The sequence below is a fragment of the Aplidium turbinatum genome, chromosome 14 (assembly GCF_918807975.1).
Source record: "Aplidium turbinatum chromosome 14, kaAplTurb1.1, whole genome shotgun sequence".
Lineage (NCBI taxonomy): Eukaryota > Metazoa > Chordata > Ascidiacea > Aplousobranchia > Polyclinidae > Aplidium > Aplidium turbinatum.
In genome coordinates, this window is record NC_137485.1 from 8,430,249 (window position 1) to 8,452,880 (window position 22,632).

Consider the following 22,632-nt stretch of genomic DNA (forward strand, 5'->3'; position numbering starts at 1 on the left):
TGGGTAAGTTTCCGATCAGCATAACAGGATGTGACCATGTTTGCTGAACGATGCATTACATTTTTGCTCTCACCAAGTTAGTTTGATAGCTGTAAAAAGTTACAATACTTCTTTAAGAAAAATATGGTTTCATCAATGTTCAGTTTACTTTTAGGCAGTGTTTTTTAGCAAGCAATTTAGTTTAAAAAAAGCGCTCTCGGGTAGTATCGAATTCATACCCTTGGGGATACCAGCCCGAGAAACATCGTACTTGCCGCTGATTCAGTTGAATAAAACTATTAGATTTAGAAGTTACATATGCACTTTTTTCTTCTCTCGTCTTTTGCTTTGAAAGAAGAGGTAAAACAAAAAATACGTCATGACTGGTCAAATAGTGTTTCAGATAAAAAGACCAGAGCCGGTCAAATAGCCACTGCCAGGGCTGCGATTTTTTCTTTCTTGTCGAACGACCAAAAATTCTACGCTTGTTTGTCGAATAGTAATATGACGTCACAAGAGTCAGATTATAAGCGTTTGGCCGCGAGTTACCGCACAAGTTGTGTGGTATCAGAGTCACTTGCTGTTTTTAATCGCACGCTGGTTGAGTGATTCCATCTACGACGGCAAAAAACATTGCCGTCGCCAAATCAACACACCTTAGATTGCTGCGACAATTGCCGTATGCTTTAATGTTTATTCAAACGAAATTTTATGCGCTTCTTCATTGCGTGTCACACGGCGGTAGCCCAGAGCATCACGCAAACTATTTTATGCGCTGACAATGCTCTTGTGAACTGTAAAAAGTTTGCCACCTTATGAATACTGGCTTAATTGTTACGCAAATGTTATACTTTCATCGAATGCTTATTGTTTACCGGTGTCGTTGCGAATATAAATTATAGTGAAAGAAGATACAGTTAAAAAGTGGAATTTACCTGCTATAGATTATCAAACAGAAGGAAAAGTTAGTGTGGTATTTTGCAAAATTTGTAAAGAATTTTATGACGGAAACAAATCGGAATTAGAAAGTTAGGGGGTCAAGTTAAAGAAGTAATACGAAATTAGATAAACGGTTTTTCGGCAGAAAAGAAAAATAAGGATTCTGATTCTGATCATATGGCATTGCGCGTTCATGAACAGGCAGTTTTGCGTCTTCAAGTATTTCAGTGATGACGCGACAACCTCATCCTCCCATACAGCGTCTTATGATTCCGATTCTGACGGCTAGTTCTTTATCAAACAGACTCGTGTTTGCTCGCGGTATCTCAATTGTGCCGAAATTATGTTAGTGTAAACGTAAATCGAGGCAATCATCTCGCAGTGAGATATTAATTTGTTACCGGTACCTGGTTGAACAATTAGCATTATTTTATGATAATTCAAAGTCGCTAGATGTCGAATTAATGTAAAACAAACGTACATTTCTTCTTGGGCATTGTTACGCAGGCAGCAAAATTTGTTATTTTTGCATTGACTTCACGTCTGTAGACGTTGAACCAATGCAAAAATGATGATTTTTGCTGTTTGGGTACGCAATGTAACCCGCCAGGAAAATTAAATAGATTTGTGCTGAATCGAACGTTGAATCAACCCAAAATTAACTTACGTTTCCCCCTGAGTTATTTAACGCAACAGCGTGCGTATCGCTACTTTTGGTACATCACTACAAATCAAACAGTGCGGTCGTGACTCGTGATAGACTACTCTAGTATATTTTTCGCTTCTCGTTTTTTCGATTCAACGTCTGCAGACGTTGAATCAATGTAAAAACGACGGGTTTTGCCAGCTGGGTTGTGTGCTTTTGTAAATGCAAATGCAAAATCGCCCATTACGTAATCACAGAAACCCTTTTAGTGGATGGAAGTCAAGTTGCAACCGTGTTTATCTGTCTACTATTCCTTATTCCCAGTGCAAAACATTTCTGCAAGCTTGGAACAACAAGTGCATAAGTCAGACATAAATACAAACCTGCAAACACGTTGACAATTAAAGTAGCCTACTTCGGTTATTTTATCTATATAGGAAACCCGTTGTGTCGAATAACACAAAACGTGTGTGGCGAAATGTTTGTTGCCAAGCGTTTGAACTTCGATCAAAGCATTCTCCCGCAGTGTTCAAAAATGGCGGCGCTGACGCCTTGGGAGTTTCTCGTGTGAAGCGTCACATTTAGACCTTGCTTTAAAGTACCTGGCGCAAGAAAGTTTACGTAAGTCAGCACTCTTATGATTGCATCATGTGATGCTCCCCCCCCCCCCGATTGTTCCTCGACCTGACGACGTTTAGTCCTCTCTGTTTTTTTTACCTTTTTATTTTCCTTTTTTTTTTGGAAGGCACGGCGTTTGTCGAATAGTGATGGCGCGTGTCGAGTGACCTCGTCACCGAAAAAGGCAAAAATCGCAGCCCTGGCCACTGCCAATAAAATAATAAGTTTAGGCTATGTACTTTAGTTCTTAACTAAAATATTTTAAAATAATATTTATCAATGGGTTGTTCAGTGGCCCTGTGCTGGTGATAGCCTAGTTAACTAGGCCCATGGGCTACGGCCCTGCAGTAAATTTTTTTCTCAAAATAGATAACTTTTTGTAATTACTCAGTCAATAAAGTACTTTTAGTACAAAATGTACGGCTAAAGTAAGCAATGATTTGATCAAAATAACCAAAATGTTTAAAAACGGTGCTTCACCACTATGAACTCAGCTTGTAAAGTGCTTTGTTTTCCATGTCACGCTTCGTTGATGCTGCGAAAACGGTCTAATTGTTTTTGTAAATTAATTTTGTTTTTGCTCATCAGATTTATTTATAACCAATCGAATAATAATCTGTTTTTAGCCTTAACCATAGTATAAATATGAATGTTGGTTGGGATGAAGCTCGTGACACACTTCGTGAATGGAGAGATGGAAACCACAGGGAAAGTGAAAAGGTTGTGGAATTAGGAGAACGACTCGTTAAAAAGTATTCTTCAAAGTTAGGTGATGAACTTTGGTTGGTATGTGAACAACTGCTCATTGCTGCACTTGACACCAGTCGTTATGATATTGCTGATATGTGCTTAGATAAGTTGTTTGCAAATTTTCCCAAAAGCTCCAGAGTTAAAAAGTTAGAGGCAATGAAATTTGAAGCAATGGGAGAATATGACAAAGCAATGACAATTTATGATAAATTGGAAAAGCTCGATGAAACAGATGCTGCTGTCAAGAAGAGAAAGATTGCAATTGCAAAGATTAAGGATCGAGATGCTGCAATCAAGCTTCTAACCGGATATTTGCATACTTTCATGGCTGATCAAGATGCTTGGATGGAATTGGCTGATTTGTATATTGAACAAATGGATTATAGCAAAGCTGGTTTTTGTATGGAAGAATTAATTTTAGCCAATTCATTTAATCACCTTTATCATCAACGTTATGCAGAAATAAAATATACACAAGGTGGGGATGAGAACTTCAAAATTGCAAGACAGTACTTTGCCCAAGCTGTAAAATTAAGCAGTAATTCTAATATTCGGGCCATTTACGGGTTGTTCTTAACTTCTACTAAATTGTCTAAGTCATCCGGCAAAGATGGTAATAACAGACAGTATGCAACTTGGGCAGGCAAGATGATTTCACAAAAGCGCAACGAAGCATGTGGAAAAGATACCAATAGATCTACGCTGAACGTCTCACAAAACGATGAAATGTCTCAGGCTTTGGTCGGTATTAACCAGATGCTGGAGCAGTTGCATTTACCTGGGAATAATTCTTAACGTACATTGCGTATGCTTTTTAAGTGACTGATGCCCAGTGTGTGCATAGTAAGTGCAATCTTAGGTACAGTAAAACATAAAAAGTAAAAGCATACTCACAGTGTTCAAGATGCATAATGGAGAATTTTAAATTTGAATCCAAAACTGTAGTTATTTTGAACTTCAGAATTAACACAACTACATGTTTGAATAGATTATATATATTTTTGTATGTATAACTTATCCAAACACTTATTAATCAGAGCATCTAGTTTAATTTTCAAAGCAACATGAAGTGTTTCGGACTACCAAACAATTTTTACGTTTTGTATTTACAGTGCATCTTACATTGTTTAATGTTTTGCTTTTTTGTCATAAAAAAATTAGTTAAGTGAAGATAAGTGACCTATATAATATATAATGGCGAGGTCATTGTTCATTTTACTTAATTTCGTGTTGTACCATGTTGTATTTGTTGTAATTTTAGGGAAACTCATCTCTTTAATACAAGATGTATGTGTAAACAAGGAATGGTTCAACAGGATCAAAAGCTGAAATTTCAAACTAGTTTGAATGCCAGTAATGCCAGTTTGATTGATTTTTGTGAAAAAAATGTATTTCTTGTATTGCATTGCTGGCAAATTTGACGGGTCTGCTACTATTCGGTGAGTCCGATTCGGTGAGAGCCTTATTTGGTGAATTTTTTGAAAATTATTGGGTACCGTAGCCTAATTATCATTGCCGCTTGTTTTAACGTCGCTAAACGTTGAAATAAGACCCTAACCCTTAACCCCTATCCCCCTAACCCTATAACGGCAATGATAATTAGGCTACAGTACCCAATAATTTTTAAAAAAATTACCGAATAGGGCTCTCACCGAATCGGACTTACCGAAACGGGCCATTCCGAATTTGACAGTACCAGCTACTACTGCAGTTATAATCATAAACTAATTATATTTGTGCTGCTTTTTGAATTTTTTTGAAATGTTTTTGTAATTGAGTAAACGTTTGTGTTAGCAACTGTTTAATTGATTCTTGTATTCACCTTTAACAAAGACAAGGGCTATATATAGTATTGCAATAGAAAATTTGATGAATACGGTTTGTAAAAGTGGTCTGCGTGGAGCCGTGGAAGCATAAAATTTAACAAATGTAGTAATGTACTGATGTCTATATTGAAATGTCGTACCTTTAGGAAATTTGTTACGTTTTTATAATGTCCTGTTGTATAAGCATTTCCACTGGTACCAAACATGCTGTCATACTGCTGTCAACTCTAAATCAGTGGAGAATTATTTTTACGAATTTCTATTAGCGTTGCCTTTTTTTTTTAAATAAAAACAAATGCTCAGAAGATTTGAAACTTGCCATCCATACAATATCAACCAAAACAAAATTTCTTTTTTTGGTAAATTATATCAACCATCTCCATATATGCCTAAACTTTTTTCCTACCCAAAATAGAGCTGAACATGTCATTTTTTGTTATTCAGAATTTTGTCATCCTCACTTTGCAAATATTTTACTGCTGTAGTGTTTTGCTAACAGCAATACAATTCTTTGAGTTGTAAAAATTCCAATAAATTTGTTTTAGTTTGGTATTTTTCTTCATCTTTTTCGCAAAGATTGTTTGCAATATATATATTGTCACAATATGGTTTTCAAAATGTTTGTATTGCAGATATTTTAAATAAATAAAAATGTTTCTTTAGTCAGCCAAAGAAGCTAAAGAAATCGTCTCTGCATGTGATAAGTGCTGTTTTCAGTGTTTTTGTTTCTTTTGTGGAAAAAGACTATATATTCTAAAGACTCATGGCAGATGCTGACGAGGAGGACTCGTGGTTGTACGGTAACTGAAACCTATTATGAAATTTATTCACTTTTTCCTACTACAGTATAATGGAATATATATAAGTTATGGTTTATAGGTTTTAGTAAGTAAAAATTTTGTAAAAATAATTGATTTTGTCTCTTTAAGCATGTAACTTTCTTCAGGTAAATCATACTGACCTGCCATACTCTTATTGCTTCCATTTCTTTTTTTGCAGGTGACAAAGTCAAAACAGAATCTGTTGAAGCCGATTCAAGCCAGTGAGTTCAAATATATTGAGCATGGTTTTTAGGGTCAGACACTTAGGCATTTGCCACGTAAGCACTACATTCAGGCTCTGCCGCCCTGTGATGCTGAATGATTTTGGTACTATTTTGAGTCGGGTGTATTCTACTATTTTTTGTGGTTGCTTATTTAATGACAAGTTGTGATGCGTTGAACAGACTTTAAACATTCAATAAATTCTAATTTAAAAAGGGAAATGTTAGTTAACAATGTCCAATGTCCATGTGGAAGACGTGGCTTACTCAGTGATGAGACGGACATATAATATAATTTATCTAAAACTTGCTGTATTTGAATAGTCAGGGACTAATATGTTTCCTTATTGAACAAGCACTATATAGCCTACCAACCTGCAAATGAAAATTTATGAAAGTGATATTAGAAATTCTTTGTTAAACAACAGCTCACCGAATATTAGGTCCATTGGAGTATGCAGGAATAAATATGTTGTGTTGTTGTCGCACCAACCAAGCATCGAGGAAAAATCATTTTCCTCAGAATAGCATCTAAAGCACCTGGCACCACATTGAGGTAGCTCTTAAATATCTCGACATCACTGTGGGTGGGTGCCTACTGCCTATGTCTTTGTAGCTAAAAGTTTTGGACAATAGTACTGCATCAGTATTTTTAGTTTAAATTAACTTTTTTAATAAGTGGTGTAAAAGCGTTCACAATTTTTGAACATTGGCTTACATATGTGACAATTGTGACATGCCATTACAGGCCTGCAGCTGATCCAGCATTGAAACAAACAGAGGTACCAGATGAAGAACCAAAACTCGAAGAAACTCCCACTAAAAGTAATGCATGTAGTATTAGAACCCAGTTGCACTACTGCTAGCCAATTTTTGCCCATTGCTAATGCTGGAATGTAATCGGTACACATTCACAGACATTCATAACTGAGATGTTTCACTTTTGTAATTTGACTTAAACATATGGAAGCCGTTTTTTGAAAGCTTTTACCTGATTTATTCCACTTTGGTTAGTAGAAATACCATCTCAATCAATAGCGTCTATCCGTGTTACATTGTCTCAATGTCATTAGATTGTAAATAAATTGTATTAACTGCAATGTCGTGTTTTGAAAGATTCATCCCAAACTACAAATGGAACTGAGAATGTCAACAATAGCCTTGAGGTGCCTGTTAGTACACCAGCTGACATACAGGCAGGTACTGACAAACGAAATGTTAACGGAGACGACTCTGATGAGTCAGATGATGATGTACAAGTAAGTTATGCGACTTTTAGATTTATCTCATTGTTATCAGGTTTGTTTCTGTTGCATGTAGAGCAAATACAAGTATCCTCCATTTTAGTGTATTATCTAAACTAAGAAAAAAATTGTAATGTATTTTCAATTGGTGTCACTGTATTTTAAAATTATAACAATTTGGCTTAATTTGCCATTTTAAATTAGATGAAGGACTTTATTATTGTGTTAGAACAAATTGATCATTGTGAAGATATTTGCTGCTTGAGTTTTTAACCTTTTTCAACAAAGCAATGTTATTTCAGGTGACTATTGGAGCGATCTCAACAGGCCCAGGAGGAAATGATAATGGGGGTATTTTTCCTCTCACCGGGTCTGGAAGTCGTCACTTGTACCGTAACCCAGTTCAGGTGATCGGAACACCAAAGGCTACTGTTGGCAAGGGTCTCGACCTGGCAGCACCTGGAAATATTAACGGACAAGCTGCAATCGACTTCAACTTGGATTCGTTGGAGGATAAACCTTGGAGAAAGCCAGGTATGATGAAAAACAGCCCAGACAGCAGATCAACCGTTTTTTTACATTAATTCAGCGTCTGCAGACGTTGAGTATACGTAAAAAAACGGTGGATTTGCTGTCTGGGAACTCACTATTGCAATTTATCATTACAATCAACCTTTTGTTTTTCTTTTGTAGATTCAATCTGAAGTGTCAATGCAGAATAGTTTTGTTTTAGTAAACTGTAGTAGTTGGAGTACAGAGAACTGTAATCTGTACAATTTCTACTTCTAGCTATCAAAAAGGCTATTAGGAACAAAAAGCAAACAAACTAATGGGAGTGAATGCAAATCGGCTGGTGACTCAGTGAATCGGCATGGCATGACCTTGTGAAAAGCCAAACCCTTTAGTTTCAGAGCAATATAGTATCACAAAGTTGTGAGCAAGAACAATATATCGATTTTCACTGTGACAAAACACAGGCCAACGATATACTATTGCTGAACTTCTTGGATGAATAGAACTGCGAATGCTTCTTAAAGGGCGGGGAAACCCAAATTAACTTTTTGCGAGTTTTTTGTTTCAGCGTGATGTCATTGTGTACAACATGCGTTTTAGCAAAAAAAAATCCAAATTTTGTTGCCCTCGTCTCGCTAAGGCCGCTTTTGTTTGATACCCGTTTGCGAGGTCTCGCGCACATCAAGCTGAGACGCTGTTCGCTGTGACGTCACAAGGTACATATAGTTGTGGCCAAAAGTTTAAGACCAGACTTGATTTATGACCATTTTTGCATTATTTCAAAATACTGCATCAGATATTGTTTCAGTTGCATCATCTTTATGCATCATCTTATATCTGATGCAGTATTTTGAAGTAATGCAAAAATCGTCATAAATCAAGTCTGGTCTTAAACTTTTGGCCACAACTATATGTACCTTGTGACGTCACAGCGAACAGCATCACAGCTTGATGCGCAACGAGACCTCGCAAACGGGTATCAAACAAAAGCGGCCTTAGCGAGACGAGGGCAACAAAATTTGGATTTTTTTATTGCTAAAACGCATGTTGTACACAATGACATCACGCTGAAACAAAAAACTCGCAAAGTTAATTTGGGTTTCCCCGCTCTTTAAGATGCGGGTGCCTTCCTGTCGATATTTTTTTTAATTTACCACGAAAAAAGTTTTAAAAATATAGACCGTTGTACATTTTAACTACAGTATGATGGCTCAAATAGCTTCAATTAAAAATGAATTTGGTTCACGTCAGGTGCTGATATATCTGATTATTTCAATTACGGCTTCAACGAAGTGACTTGGAAAATATATTGTGAGAAGCAGAAGCGTTTGCGCAGCGGAATGGACGCACCTGTCCTGCCTCAAAGCACGCCCGGATCTGCGGTAGGTTCATACTATACCACGGGTTATTTGTCGTATCTAGGCTTACGCACGTTAGTAGAAGACTTAGATTAAGTGGACGGAAAGGCAAGGAAGCCAATCTTCGTGTCCACCTTCATACATACGTTCAGGTGTCTTACCGAAGACACATCCGCATGCTCTTAAACAGTGTCGAACTAGTGTCTTTTCGAACGCCTAACCATGGTTCTCACCACTCGGCTATGCAGCTGACAACGCCAATAACACGGGTCATGCGGAAGACCAAGATTTTTTAATAGTTACCTCACAAAAAGAGGCAGCTTTGTAAATAAGGTAGGCTACATCAGATGGCTAAAAACTTCCAAAATTTTTGAAAAAGAGCAAGCAAAACTTAATTATATTGAAAGCTTTGAATTTATAGCAAGTCTTTAAAGGCTTTATTACGTTTGTTTATCCCAATAGGCATTTCTTAAGTACCCAGTACTTTTTTTTATTACGTAACGGTGTTCTGATGTAACTTACGCTTTCAGGAACGCAACTCAAGTGTATTGTCGTCAATTCTTTCCAAGTATGAAAACAAGCAGAGACTTCCTTTGACCCCTGTGGCGAACCGATTTGAGAACTCGGTCCGTTCCATATCAACGTTGCAGTTTACCAGGAGAAAGGACGATGGGCTCCCCCCGAGAACCCCCGACACATCGATAACGGTTACATCGACAGTTGGGTCTACCCCCTCTGCCTCGCCTCTAACGCAAACAACGTATGTTTTCTGATTGTTTTTACTATTTTTTTGAGCTAATATCTTTTCATTTTGTGTTTTGATAAACTGTGGACTGCAGTAAACCCAGGCGGAAAATCGTTTTTTTTACATTGAATCAATGTAATAACGCACTGATCACTACCTGTATAGCAGTGATTTTCGACCAGTGTTCCGAGAAAGATCATCAGGTGTTCCGCAAGAAATTGGTTATCTTCTTCTTGTGTTGTTTGTTTTGTTCCACATTACAAAATTTTGTTTGGTGTTTCACAAGACTATTTTAATTCATAAAGTGTTTCATGGCTCAAAAAAGGTTGAAACACGCTACTTTATAGTGCCATGCCTCCCATTTAGTTTCTGATATACGTACAAGACACTGCCATACTGGAAAATGGCATGGCCAGCAATTTGACAATCTGTTCTCCAACAATCAAGTTCAAATCTTGAATTTTGTTTATTTCTCGTAATTTTTTCAATGAATATAAAAGCTGCTCCATAAAAAAGTTAACATCTTTCTTTGATAAAGATCACCAGTGCCATGTGCTGTGCTTGAAACGTTTCGTCAGCCTTGAGCGACCACCTTCTTCAAAGATTAAAGTCTGATTCATTGATTTTACCTCCATTCACATGTAACCTTAGTATTTTGCCTTGCAATCAACAACAATAGGTCACCAATGTACACCATCCCTGCTGTAAACGGACCAGCTATTCCAATTCAATTCGACCCAACAAAGCCACCTCCAACTCTTCCCATAGGTAAATCTATTTTTGGTTTCAATAGATTTTATATGAGGTGATAATACTGTGTCTATTGAAAATGAGCTTCTTTCGTTTAAATATATTGGTTTTGCATGCATCTAGGGTCCTGCTCATATTGCGGATGTTGTGTTACAATTTTATTGTATTAGTTGTTCAATGTTTAAGTAACTTTTGTATTATTTAGGCCTTCCTCCTCATGCCTTTCCTGGTAAGTGAGATGAACTGTGTGTAGTGTCAATGGTATCTCTAACACCTTGTTGCATTTAAGATTTGACAAATATCCAGTGCAATGAAATCATCAGCATGTTTTGCGTCATAGTTTACAGTGTTCTCTGTCGGTACCAGAATAAAAGTGACCAGTGCCATGCTTCTAAGTTCTCGAGTAGTTTGATACTATCAGGTTTCATGAAGATGCGATTACTGAACGTGCTAGTTAAGTAACTGGAGTTGTAGTTCATTTTGTTGTGGCGTTGATCAAACTTTGTTTTGATAAATCCCTGAACTTTTCTGCTATGCTGGCGACGCTGCCGTCATCATCATTCAAATTTGTTTTTGTGTCCATTGGCTTAGATGGCTAATTAAGGGGATAGCAAATATTGATATTGTTTTCACTTTTGTCCTATTATCTACCTTCACTCCAATTTCATTCCTGCTCATTAGGTGGAGCCACTATGATGCCCCCAACGTTGAGGCCCCCGGGAACAGAGTTTGTCCAGCTTCCTCCAGTCAGTGGAGCCCCATTTCCTCCTCCTCCTGGAGGATACCTTGTCCCACCGGTGAGCCAGCCGCAACAACAGCAGCAACAACCCTTCTTTGTTTCTGAGGAAGGCGAAGAACGTCGAAGTCAACCAGAAAATCCAAGAAGGTTTGCTTGCAATTTCTGTGTCAAGTTTTTTTTGTCTTTTTATCAAGTTTTTTTTTATGATATCCGTCATCAGCGCAATTGACCGGAACATATTTTCGGTTGATTTGATGAGTGGCTTAAGCATCTAACTGACTCTCTGAAGGGTGTCGGTTCGACACCCACCAAAGCAATCGTTGTGTCTTGGCCAGACACTCGATGAGATGCTTGACTTCTCTGTCTTTCTGTCCAAAATCTTTAACCACCAGGGACAGACAGACCTAGACGCGGTTGTTGAAACACAGCTTACCGATCACAAACGCTTTTCGGTCAAGACGCTTTCTATCACGAAAGACATTGTTTGTTGTTGTAGTTGACGTAACGTTTATTCTATGTTCCATATTGCCAATGTCACTGCAAACCAGACCTGTGCTTCTGATATGAACATCATATTACTGTGTTTGGCATATTGATTCCTACTTTCCTTCTTTTTTTTTATGTCTGAAAAATTCAACATTTGTTGTCACAGCGACGACGAATCGCGCTACTCTCGCGAGCCTCGAACTTCTAGCTCCCGACGAGACTACGAGAGAGAAAGGGATCGATACTCCAGGAGGTCCGACTATAGAGACGGCCGGGACGACTACCCAGAAAGGTTTGTAAGAAAAGGTTTGAAAAAAAAAAATTAAAACCAGACAATGTGAATTTCTCGGCCTCGTAATAACAAAGCATAAACTGGAACGTTCCTCTTTAACTCTTAAATTGTTGAAAAGTGAGGAAAGACAATCTCATCTGAAGCAATTTAACGTCAAGGCAGAAACAGTTATTTATAGAACATGTAACAAGCATATTTGGACTAATTATAATTTCATCTGGGGTCGTCGATGCCTGGTTTCGGCAAGGCAACTGAAAAAGTATAGTACCTTGCAACATTGCATTAAAAGTGTGACTTGTAACCTGTGAGTAAACCTCCCTGAACAACACGTTATAAACTTTTCAAGTCAAATTTGATTGATTGGAGACTTTGTAACGTTCTTATCACAGAAGCAGGGAGCGTGATCGCGACAGAGATCGACCCCGGGAAAGAGACCGAGACAGGGACCGGGATAGAGATCGCGAGAGGGAGCGAGATAGAGATCGTGATGGTCGTCGCCGACGAGACGACAGCCCGTCTCGACACAAGAGCACACGCAGGTACGTGCACGGTTCTGCCTACACTTCCGTCAGGGATCTTACGCGAAGTGCTATGTTTTCCTGGCCACACTAGAAGTGTCAATTCTCAATTTCACAAATCTTTACGCTTCGCGACAGGCTTTCAACCTAAAAAAAACTTAATTGGAGACCGTAATGTTTGTCACAACACTCAAACACGTCGATTAAACTTTGTGTTCAGATTGATCAAGCACTTGTTTTGAATGCGCATTATCACGTCGTTTTTTGCTTAAAGTTGGGTCATTTTCTTTTCAACGCAGGAAGCACGAGGAAGACGAGAGATACAACAGCAGCAGTACCAAGCATAAGAAAGCTAAAAAGCACAAGCATAAGGGTAAAGACGGTTCGGGTGGAGATGAAGAACCGATGCTGACCGAAGATCAGATCAAAAAAGAACCGATGTGAACCAATGGAATTTATCAGTGAAAGCATGCCGCAAGCCTGGCCAGTTCTAATGTTGGTAGAAGAGCTTACGCCAGCTTGCCTGTGTAACTGACATCGCTTTGACTGTTTGACACGCCATGTCACAATTGCTTACTAGTTAATTAAGCTCGTATTTTGTTCAATCTAGGGCCGTTACCCGAAATACACTTAATGTACTGCCAATTGTCGTTAGTCTACGCTAGCGTGCGCTCAAGGCAAAGCTTGATAACGTGTTTGCGGTCTAAACAAATTTTCTAAAGTATTCAATGCAATTCAGAGGCCAATAAAGAGAATGACTTCAATGCTCTAACCCAGTTTCAAAAAATACCACTAAGTATGTTGAAGCGTCGCCAGATGATGTTGAAAACATAAAAATTCTGCTGGCTGAGAAACAACTTTTTAAAACGAAGTGAAACGTTTTCGGTGATGGTGGCTACATTTATTAGCCGCTATTCTCACGAGCAGGGTGTGTGTTTAGTTTTGATATCATAATTGTGGCAGAGTCACCCAGAAAGTTTCTGAAGAAGCTTGAACAAACGTAGCCTATTTGTTAAAGTGCAACTAGTGATGTTCCTTCGTGGTAAGTAATGGGTCAAACGCCTCGCTGTTTTTTAGAGTTTCCAAATTGTCACCTTTCAAGCCGATCTTTTATAGAAAACAAAAAATATTAAGTTAGGTTTGCTAAGCTTTCGCAATTTTTAGAGCTCTGATACCATTTTCAATTGCATAATTGCTTGGGACATTTAAGACTGTGTTTGCTTTCTACAATTCACCGGGCCAAGTCACTTTGACGTCACGTGTTTTGTTGTTAAATAAATCATCAAAAAGCAACCAATCGATTGTAGATGAGTGATCGTTGTGTTATGACTTGGTACTTCAGTTTTCTTCTTCGTCTGATCTGAGGTACGGTATCTTGACATCAAGTTTTTAGCTTAGGCTGCTCATTCTTGGTGATAGTTGCGGTTTAGGAGAAGTGCAAGTTTCAGCGGCACCTAGTGAATGGAATAATTCCCCGGTAACAACACTTTAACAATCGGAAAACTTCACTCTGTCAATCTCGGTAACCGGCCCTGTGTCAAGAACCTCTACAAGTATGCAAAACTACCAGGAACAACAAATCAATGCTTTGTCAGTCCGAGGATTAATATTCAAAACCAACCAACAATGAAGTTATGTTAAGATTTTGTTTCCGAAATAGCCTACAACCGAAGTCAAATGATTCAAAAAATGAAGGGGTGTACCAGCAGAGAGGTCGGTAGCGTAGCCAGGAATTCTGAAAGGGGGGGTTTTGTCGACCCAGGGGCCTCCCCCAGAAAATTTTGAAAAATTACTTTGAATTTGGTGGATTCTGAGAGCATTTTCAACAAAAAATGTGGGTATGAATATTCCTGTAAAATGGTGCTGTCCGGTGGCATAGCAAAAAGGTAAGATCATGTTTTCTTCGGAATTTTTGGGAAATAAAGCTAAGTCTCTATGTTTTCTTGTTGCTAATTCCTGGCTGAGATGTTTGATATTGGCAAAACTCGCTCTTTTAATGCAGTTTTATTTAAAATTAGGCAATTTTTTTTTTAGACTGAAAGCATCATTCTCAATATCGTGACGTCACACGCGTGCCAAAGGGGGGGGGTTGTAACCCCCAAAACCCCCCCTTGGCTACGCCACTGAGAGAGGTTAACTGTTATTTCTTTATTCACTTGTTAAACAAAATGACTTCATCATTTAATGTTTTCACATTTTATTTTCTTAGAATTCAAACCACTATCAATTTATCACTTGATTGTTTAGTTTTTATATTTCTGAGTGAAGTTCCATGAAGCGAAGTTGAAGTTGCATTGGAGTAGGTACATTTCATCAAAATTATCAGACACTACCTGTGAACCTATAGTGATTAAAAAATAGATAAAATCAAAGTTTGCAGCGGAATTAACGGTAGGTCTATCTGAAAACCGAATGGTTTGGCGGTTTCGACTCTCACTTTTGAGCTGTTGATCAGTAGTTATATAACTTTTTCGACGTTGCTGCTTTGAGATTAATTTAAACCAAAGTTGCCAGTTAGCTTTTTTGAACAGGTTGTATCCATTGAACTCACAGTATTTCAATTTACTGTTTCAAAATGCAAATATTTTTTTTAAATTAATTTAATATATAACTGAAAATTTATATTACTATTTTTTAAACCTAAAATCTTTTAAATTTGGTTTAGACTTTTGAATATTTTTTTCACATGCATCAGTTTAAATTTCTTTATTTCTGTTTCAAATGGTTTGTTGAAAACTGAACGATCATTTTTTTTACATAATGTTTTTTTACATTTGAATCAAATGATCATGTTAAGTGTTACGCTTTTGTCTTGCCTTTTTGTTTGACTTTGTGAGATTGGTAGATTTAACCATTTAACAGTTTAGTTAAACTTGATGCTAAATTTCGCGCCTTGAAAAGTGATTTCCAGTTTGTTTTAACGTAATTAGCAAGCATTGTTTATAAAACACGCTTAACTGTCAAAAAAGGAGTTAAAAAAATTGTTTTTTTTTCTTTCTTTCAATTTTAACTTTGTTATTATTTTCTCATTTTTGTTTATGAAGTTTTTTCTAGATTGTGTTTTTCATTTAAAAAAGTTTTGTCTGGCAACTTTTTCAGTGACAAGCATATTGCAAAACAACAGAAATCAGAATGCTGCTGAGTGCTGATAAGCCGAAGGGTGCAGCTTGCTTTCTGTGTTTTTATAACCTAATGCTGTTGAAAATGTCATGTAAGGTGAATGCTAAGTGTAAGTTTATGAGCTTTGCATTTACTTGCTGTTCATTTGGAAATAGCTAATTTTCCAAGATGGCAGAATTGGTTTGAAAACTGATAGCCTATACTAAACAGAGTAAATTAAACTGATATATATACTAAAAAGCTGAGATTTACCTATAACAATGCATGGAAAAACTATCTGTTAGGTTGTGTAGCAGCACTTGCTCATACAGAGTTGTAGTTAGTACAGCGAAATCGGGAGCACAATAGTGGTGGGAATGACCTGAGAACAATGTCTATAGCCTACTCTTACGTACCGTAGCAGTTTGTTGCAGTAAGATAACCGGTCTGACACCCAAATTTAAACCATTAATAGGATGTAAAACAGAACTGCAGAGTGCTAATAGAAATCAAACTTGAAAACTGATACCCATACCAAAGCATGCTAGTAATATTAGGAAGGGGCACAAAATTGCAAAATCAACATTTCAATAGTGAGTAGGCTACACCTGAACTTTATGCTATGGGTCAATGTCAAAGCACTAAAAAAATCTTTGGTCGCAAAAACCCCCGGATAATCAGATATCAAAAATGAGGGGGGGCGCAGATGGTTTTTCAGAGGTAATTCCAGAACCACTTGTCAGAAATGCTTGCAGTTGGTTTTAGAAGATGCAAAATAACAGTCTGAGCGGTTTGAGACCTAATTTTTTAATCTAACAGAGCATCAACATGACATATTTTTTTTAAAAGTGAGATTTTTCCTTTTTTCTCACCCTAAAAAACGTTAATTTTGCATTTTCTCAGCGTTTTGACTGAAAAAACATGCTTATAATTTGCGTTAGGGATGGAGTAGTTATAATAACAGTTGCCAGTCTTCTTCTGTAGGTTGGAAGAAACAGTTAAAGTTTTCTATGGTCTTAAACTGAAGGAACATAATCAAGTAAACTGGGTGAAGTACGCAAAAATACATACAAATAAGTACCGTACGCAAAATGACCTTTAAATACACGCATTAAACACAGGAAAGTGTTCCAGTATGGAAAGAGTCCACGAAGTTGCAATACTTCGAACACGTTCTCCCAGAAAGTTCATTCAACATTAGATGTGGTTAACGTTTCAATGGCAGAGTCAAAGTCTTCCCATGTTACAGTTGAGGAACACAGAAGTTTATTCAGGTAAACTTTCAGGTTCTGGGCAACTATTTGCATCGGCAAACGTACTCTCAATGTCACTTCTTCGTCGTATGAGCTGTTCTTCCGGACTATATGTTTGGGCATTATGTCATCAGCCACTCGACAGTCTCGTCATCCAGGGCCTTCAGTCCAAGCGCTCCATGTGGTGGTTGATGGATTGGGCAGTCATGGACGACATGATCTACTGTCTGGTCTGTGGCGCCACACTCGCATCCCGGTGAGGGAGCCAGGCCCCATCTGCACATGTCTGAACGAAAGCGACCGACGCCGGTCGTAGGCGGTTAAGCCAGACCCACGCAAGTCTTGCGAGGGACATTCCCGGAGGGTGGAGATCGACGTCGGGTAGGAAATCACGGAGTCGGGAGGTGTTGTTTTGCCACTCCATGTTCCATGTGTAGTTCGTCCAGTGTGCCGCACTTATTCCAAGATCTTCAACGTTGTTCAGAAGCTGTCGTGCGGCGTGCACAAATGGGCGTCTTGATTTCAGTCGCTGCTGTCCTACAGGTAGGCGCTGGAGTGTACTGTGGATGAGGTGGTCGGGGTCCAGTGCGCGACGAGCAAGGGAAATCATGGCTCCTTTACGGCGAAGCTCAGCAGGTTGGATGCCTGCAAGGATGGGAAGGCATTCCGTTGGAGTGGGACGCAGGCATCCAGTCACAGTGCGTAGTGCGTCATTGATGGCGGTGTCAATGTGGCGGGTGTGAGAGCTGCGGCACCACACTGGTGCACAGTACTCAGCGGTAGAATGGACGAGGGCCAAGGTACCGTAGCTGTGCGAAGGGTTTTCGCATCAGCTCCCCAGCCGGAACCCGCCCAGCCGCCTCAAATGTCCCTGATGACTTGCATAAGTTACCTGTTGAACATAAGGCAAGGATGTGTGTGACAAAGGAGATGTTGAGGAATATGGTCAACACCAAGATCAATAGCAACCATTTCATCCACATGAAGATTATGTGTAGCTGAATCTGTCATCTGAAATGTAATTTTCTTGAAAATTTCCTCAACTGCAACACCACTCACAGTGGATAAAATAGCAAGGATGGTTTGTATTAATAAAGCCTTGTTTTCTCTGTATTGATTGTTCACAGGTAAAGCTGGGAGCCTTCTATAAGTACCATTAATGGTGATACTATTTAGAGCAATGGTTACTTACTAATCAACACATCAACTGTTTTGTAAAACGTTGGCCTTACAATGTTCGAGCTCTCTCTAATATGTCTGTATTCCTTGGGAATGCAATCACTTGAAGATTCATCAGTAATAATGTGAATAAAAGGCCTTTTCTTGCTTTTATATTGTTCCATTTCTGGAGAATAATCATCATGGTCATTGGTCATCAGTTTCCATTATAACTTCAACATCTTGTGCATCAATAGCTTCAACAGCACTTGCCGTTCAAAGCCAATTCTTCTCACCTTTCTTTCTCCTTTTGCTGCATCTTCTCAAATGTTCTTCACAGTAGTGCTTGCGAACTGTTCTCATATTATCCAGAAACTTCCACTCCATTTCTGCCATCTTTACTCCATACATATGTTCCAAAGCCATTCTGTTTCTTATCTTCACAAAATATATCAATTAACTTGGTCATGGATGCATCGAAGTCAGTGAAGATGGACTTCTTTGCTGGTTGCATATAAAATTTTTGCTTTGACTTTTACATGGTATCTTTGAACAAACTATAAAGACTAATAACACGTTTCTTGACTGTCTTCAAACTGACAGTGTACAGTTGCAATACATCCAGTGATCCATTAGATTACATGCCATATGACAAGCCTCATCTACAGTTCTTAGTGCTTTGCCAGCACGGTGATCACGCAGCAAATATATCATACACTGAGCAATATCTTTTTTGGAAGGCAAAATTCCTTTTCTCAACTCTTCTGCTTCAGTGTACGTTTCATCTTCAACTACCCTTTGGCTTTTTGATCTTGTGGTGTATACCCCACTAACAGATGCCATCTAATTTGGTTGATTACAACACATATAATATGTTTTAAAAGTTTTGCTTACAAAATAGCACATTAAAAGGTACTTCATACTCGCATTCATTGAAAAAGCTTTTACATTTTTGGGTTTAATATTAGTTTTCTCTTGCTAATACAGACGAAATCGGTTAATCGAATCACCTATTTGCCAGACGTTTTGATACGATTATACGATTGATTCGTTTAACCAATTTACTAAAAAAAAGGTTTATTGTGAATGGGCGTAATTGTTGGGAAGATGTCTGTGCTGACTAGGCTGCAACGCACATAACAACTGATGCTTCCTACAACTGTTTACAATTCTGGTTAAACTTTAAAGAGTTTACTAGTTCTGTGTTACATAACACTATGCTGTATGTTCCAGCCAGCAAAACTGGTCTTTTTTACATTGATTTATCATCTGCAGACGTTAAAACAATGTAAAAAAGACCAGCTTTGGTGACTTGGCTGAGCAGGTATATGATCAAAGCATTTTTCTGCAAACTGCGGCAATCGGACTTCTTTTAATCTCACCGATCTATGTGACAAGTTTTCTGGTAAAAACTTTCTGCAAACTGCGGCAATCGGACTTCTTTTAATCTCACCGATCTATGTGACGTCACAACACGAACTTTGACGACGTTTTTGATTCAAGCGTTCTATTTTTATTTTAGCTCGTACCAGCTGTGTAGTTTTGAGTATGGAACGTGGCCTACAAAAATAGTGGTATGGTAGAAAAACACGGCTCACACACATTGTTTTGAAATCGCAAAGTTTTTTTTTTAAAGTCTTTTGCGCTGTCTGGTCAAATAATTAATTTGCAATGTTCTTCAACTGAACGAAACTGCACAAATGAAATTATGCACTGCATTTCACAACAGTAGGCTGCTTTTTTTCAGCAATTAAAAAAAATTCTCCAAAGTTTTCTGGTAAAAACTTTTGGACATGCTTTCCAACACTTCCCTCTTAAGCCGAAATAATTTGTCCATGTCCATTCCTTGGAAGGACAGTCGCCGACGGATGACATCAAAAGCATTTAAACTTCTTTAGTGTGATTATTCCTTTTGTGTGCTCTTCTGTTTTAATGAAGCCCAGCTGTGCGAAAGTTGGTTCTTTGTAGTGCGATGTCTAGCGCATAAGATTATGGCCTGGGATTACAGACACTTGTCTTTGTTTTGAGCGCATGCGTCTGTCTCACCTTTGCTTCATTTCGCCTTTGAACATTGCAGACAATAATGCGAAGCAAAAAATAGACATTCTCTATTCGCTAACGGGTATAATTATACGATTAAATGAATGAAGTATGCAAACTAGAAGCAAATCCTGATGCTTTTATCCGACTTATTCTTTTAAGCGGTATGCGCTTAACCGATGTTTTTACTTAACATCACATTGGATTTGGTTTGGGATTTCAGGTTTTGATTCAAATAAACGATTGATACGTTTAAGCAGTATACTATTAACCGATTTCGTCTGTATAGCCCATGGAGTATAGTTAACCTATTGTTTTTATTAAAGCATTTCAATACTTAATCATTAACAAGTTAATGTAATATTAAAATGCATTTTCTCATAAAAATATTTAAAATCCTTGTTTTCTGGAGGAAATTAGTAAAAAATTTCATATGTTTTATGATTTTAGAATATGTTCTTTGGTTGGAGCTCCAAAAGTGGTCCTTCACCACTCACCTAATTTTTCTGCATCTTTTGAGACCAATTTGAACAGTTTCTGACAAGTGGTTGTTGAATAATGTCTGAAAACCACATTTTTGCCAGCGCTACTCCCCCGGATATTTTAAAATCCCATTATCCGGGGGGTTTTTCAAACCAATTTTAATTTTTTTTTACTTAGTGCCCTAAGTACGTCTCATAGCATAAAATTAAGGTGTACTCATACCAAAGTAAATTTTAAGCCCCCCCCCCCCCCCCCCCCCCTACTAGTATACTGTTAAACGGTCATACTACCATCTAAATATGCTGAATACACATTGAATTGAATTATTGTTGTGAAACTAAACGCTAGTCGCTCCAACTTAAGAAAATCATATTGATTGAAGATATGTGGCCATGACACATTGATTTTATATAGCACATAACAAGCTGGCTACGTAAATGGACACTAAAGTATGTATATTATGTAACGCAATTGCAAAAATGCAGCCAAGCACTCTGGAATTTTAATCCTAAGGGCTGTAAGAAAACCAAAAGCTCCATGAGCAACCCAGGAATGAACTATGAAGACCATGCAGGGTTACACAGATTCCAGAACCAATAACAAGTTATATCAGACAGCATAAAAACGATGTACATAAAGCTTTCAGGAGCTGCAGCTGTATTTATTTTTTGTATTTAAGTAACTAATCATATTTTATGTTTACTATTATAATAACTGAGCTGTTTACTTTTTGCAGATTAAAGAAAATACAAAAATGTCAAGTGTTCAGCGACTTATTTTGCAAAATCTGCCTAAAGTAAGACCTTGTATTACTGCTGTTCGGGCATATCATGAAAAGGTGATTGATCATTACGAAAATCCACGAAATGTTGGCAGCCTCAACAAAAAGTCTAACACTGTTGGCACTGGCTTAGTTGGTGCTCCAGCATGTGGTGATGTTATGCGACTGCAGATTGAAGTTGATGATGAAGGAAAAATTGCTGATGCAAAGTTCAAGACGTTTGGTTGTGGTTCTGCCATAGCTTCAAGTTCCCTCGCTACAGAATGGATAAAAGGAATGAAATTGGATGAAGCTGGCGACATTAAAAACACACAAATAGCAAAAGAGCTCTCTCTCCCCCCTGTAAAGTTGCATTGCTCGATGTTAGCAGAAGATGCTATAAAAGCAGCAATTAAGGACTATAAGGTGAAGCAGGAAGCTGAAGCTTAAACTCTTTGCATTGATTAACTTTTATAGTTGTTGTGTTGTTACAATTATTGGTGATGGTCAATGAAATGGAGTTTATGTCCATTTGCACCACACTTATTTTGTTCTAACGCCTTAACTACTGCACACTTTACAATTAACCTTTGGTGTGTTTTTGACTTCAAACACCAACACGTAGCTTAGAGTCTTACTGTAATGACAGGGCCATGCTGATTGTAAAGACTTTCTATTTGTCAAAACTTTGAGCTTTTTAAGAGCATATGGAAGATAAGGGGTTGCACTATCGCTTGTGTATTTCTGAAATAAAATGGGCTCTACTTTAATGATATATATAACTAATACAGTGCAAATTTTTTAAAGGTTGCAAATACTGTATTATGGAAATTTTTGATCACATTTTTTACAATATTCAGCAATTTAATGTTGATAACATTAAAATTGTAAGATACCGCAAACGGTTAACGTTTTATGGCAACATTTATTTCAAAAAATACTGTATAAAAAAACTGATTATTGCTGTAAATGTATTTAATGTTTATCTTCATTTTGTCATAAATGTACAAACAAAAGATATTACCGGGTGTGATTGAAAGATGGAAACTTTTCTCATACATACCATTTGGCCTGGTGGAGGTTATTCATCAAAGTTCTATGTGATTTCGAACTCAATAAACTATTAATTACCTTTTCATTTTACAGTATTTTGTTTATCTGATAGTTCAGTCTATTTGTTTTGTTGGCCAAAAACAAAATTATACAAAACACAATGAACACACATAATTCACACAATAAGGATGGCAGCGAAAGACCAAAAGATCACCAAAGTCAGCTGCCACCCTGATAATAATTAGCCTTATCATCTGCTGTATTTGAGTCTGCTCAAACAGTTTCTATTGGGGCTTTATTTAAAATCCAACTATTTTATGAATAGGGAAAAATTCTAATCT

At 37.7% G+C, this 22,632-nt stretch overlaps 2 protein-coding genes across 2 annotated transcripts; both read left to right on the top strand.

Annotated features, from left to right (window-relative positions):
- Positions 1–2,800: 2,800 nt before the first annotated feature.
- On the top strand, positions 2,801–5,385 carry LOC145783228 (ER membrane protein complex subunit 2-like). Its single transcript, XM_082595035.1, has one exon. The coding sequence runs from the start codon at positions 2,828–2,830 to the stop codon at positions 3,725–3,727; it is 900 nt and encodes a 299-aa protein (XP_082451161.1). The 5' UTR covers positions 2,801–2,827; the 3' UTR covers positions 3,728–5,385.
- Positions 5,386–5,394: 9 nt separating this feature from the next.
- On the top strand, positions 5,395–13,732 carry LOC145783226 (uncharacterized). Its single transcript, XM_082595034.1, has 13 exons — positions 5,395–5,558; positions 5,758–5,800; positions 6,549–6,625; positions 6,917–7,059; positions 7,347–7,578; positions 8,809–8,939; positions 9,446–9,675; positions 10,340–10,428; positions 10,616–10,639; positions 11,092–11,296; positions 11,802–11,927; positions 12,317–12,466; positions 12,745–13,732. The coding sequence occupies exons 1-13, from the start codon at positions 5,522–5,524 to the stop codon at positions 12,887–12,889; spliced, it is 1,632 nt and encodes a 543-aa protein (XP_082451160.1). The 5' UTR covers positions 5,395–5,521; the 3' UTR covers positions 12,890–13,732.
- The last annotated feature ends 8,900 nt before the right edge of the window (positions 13,733–22,632 follow it).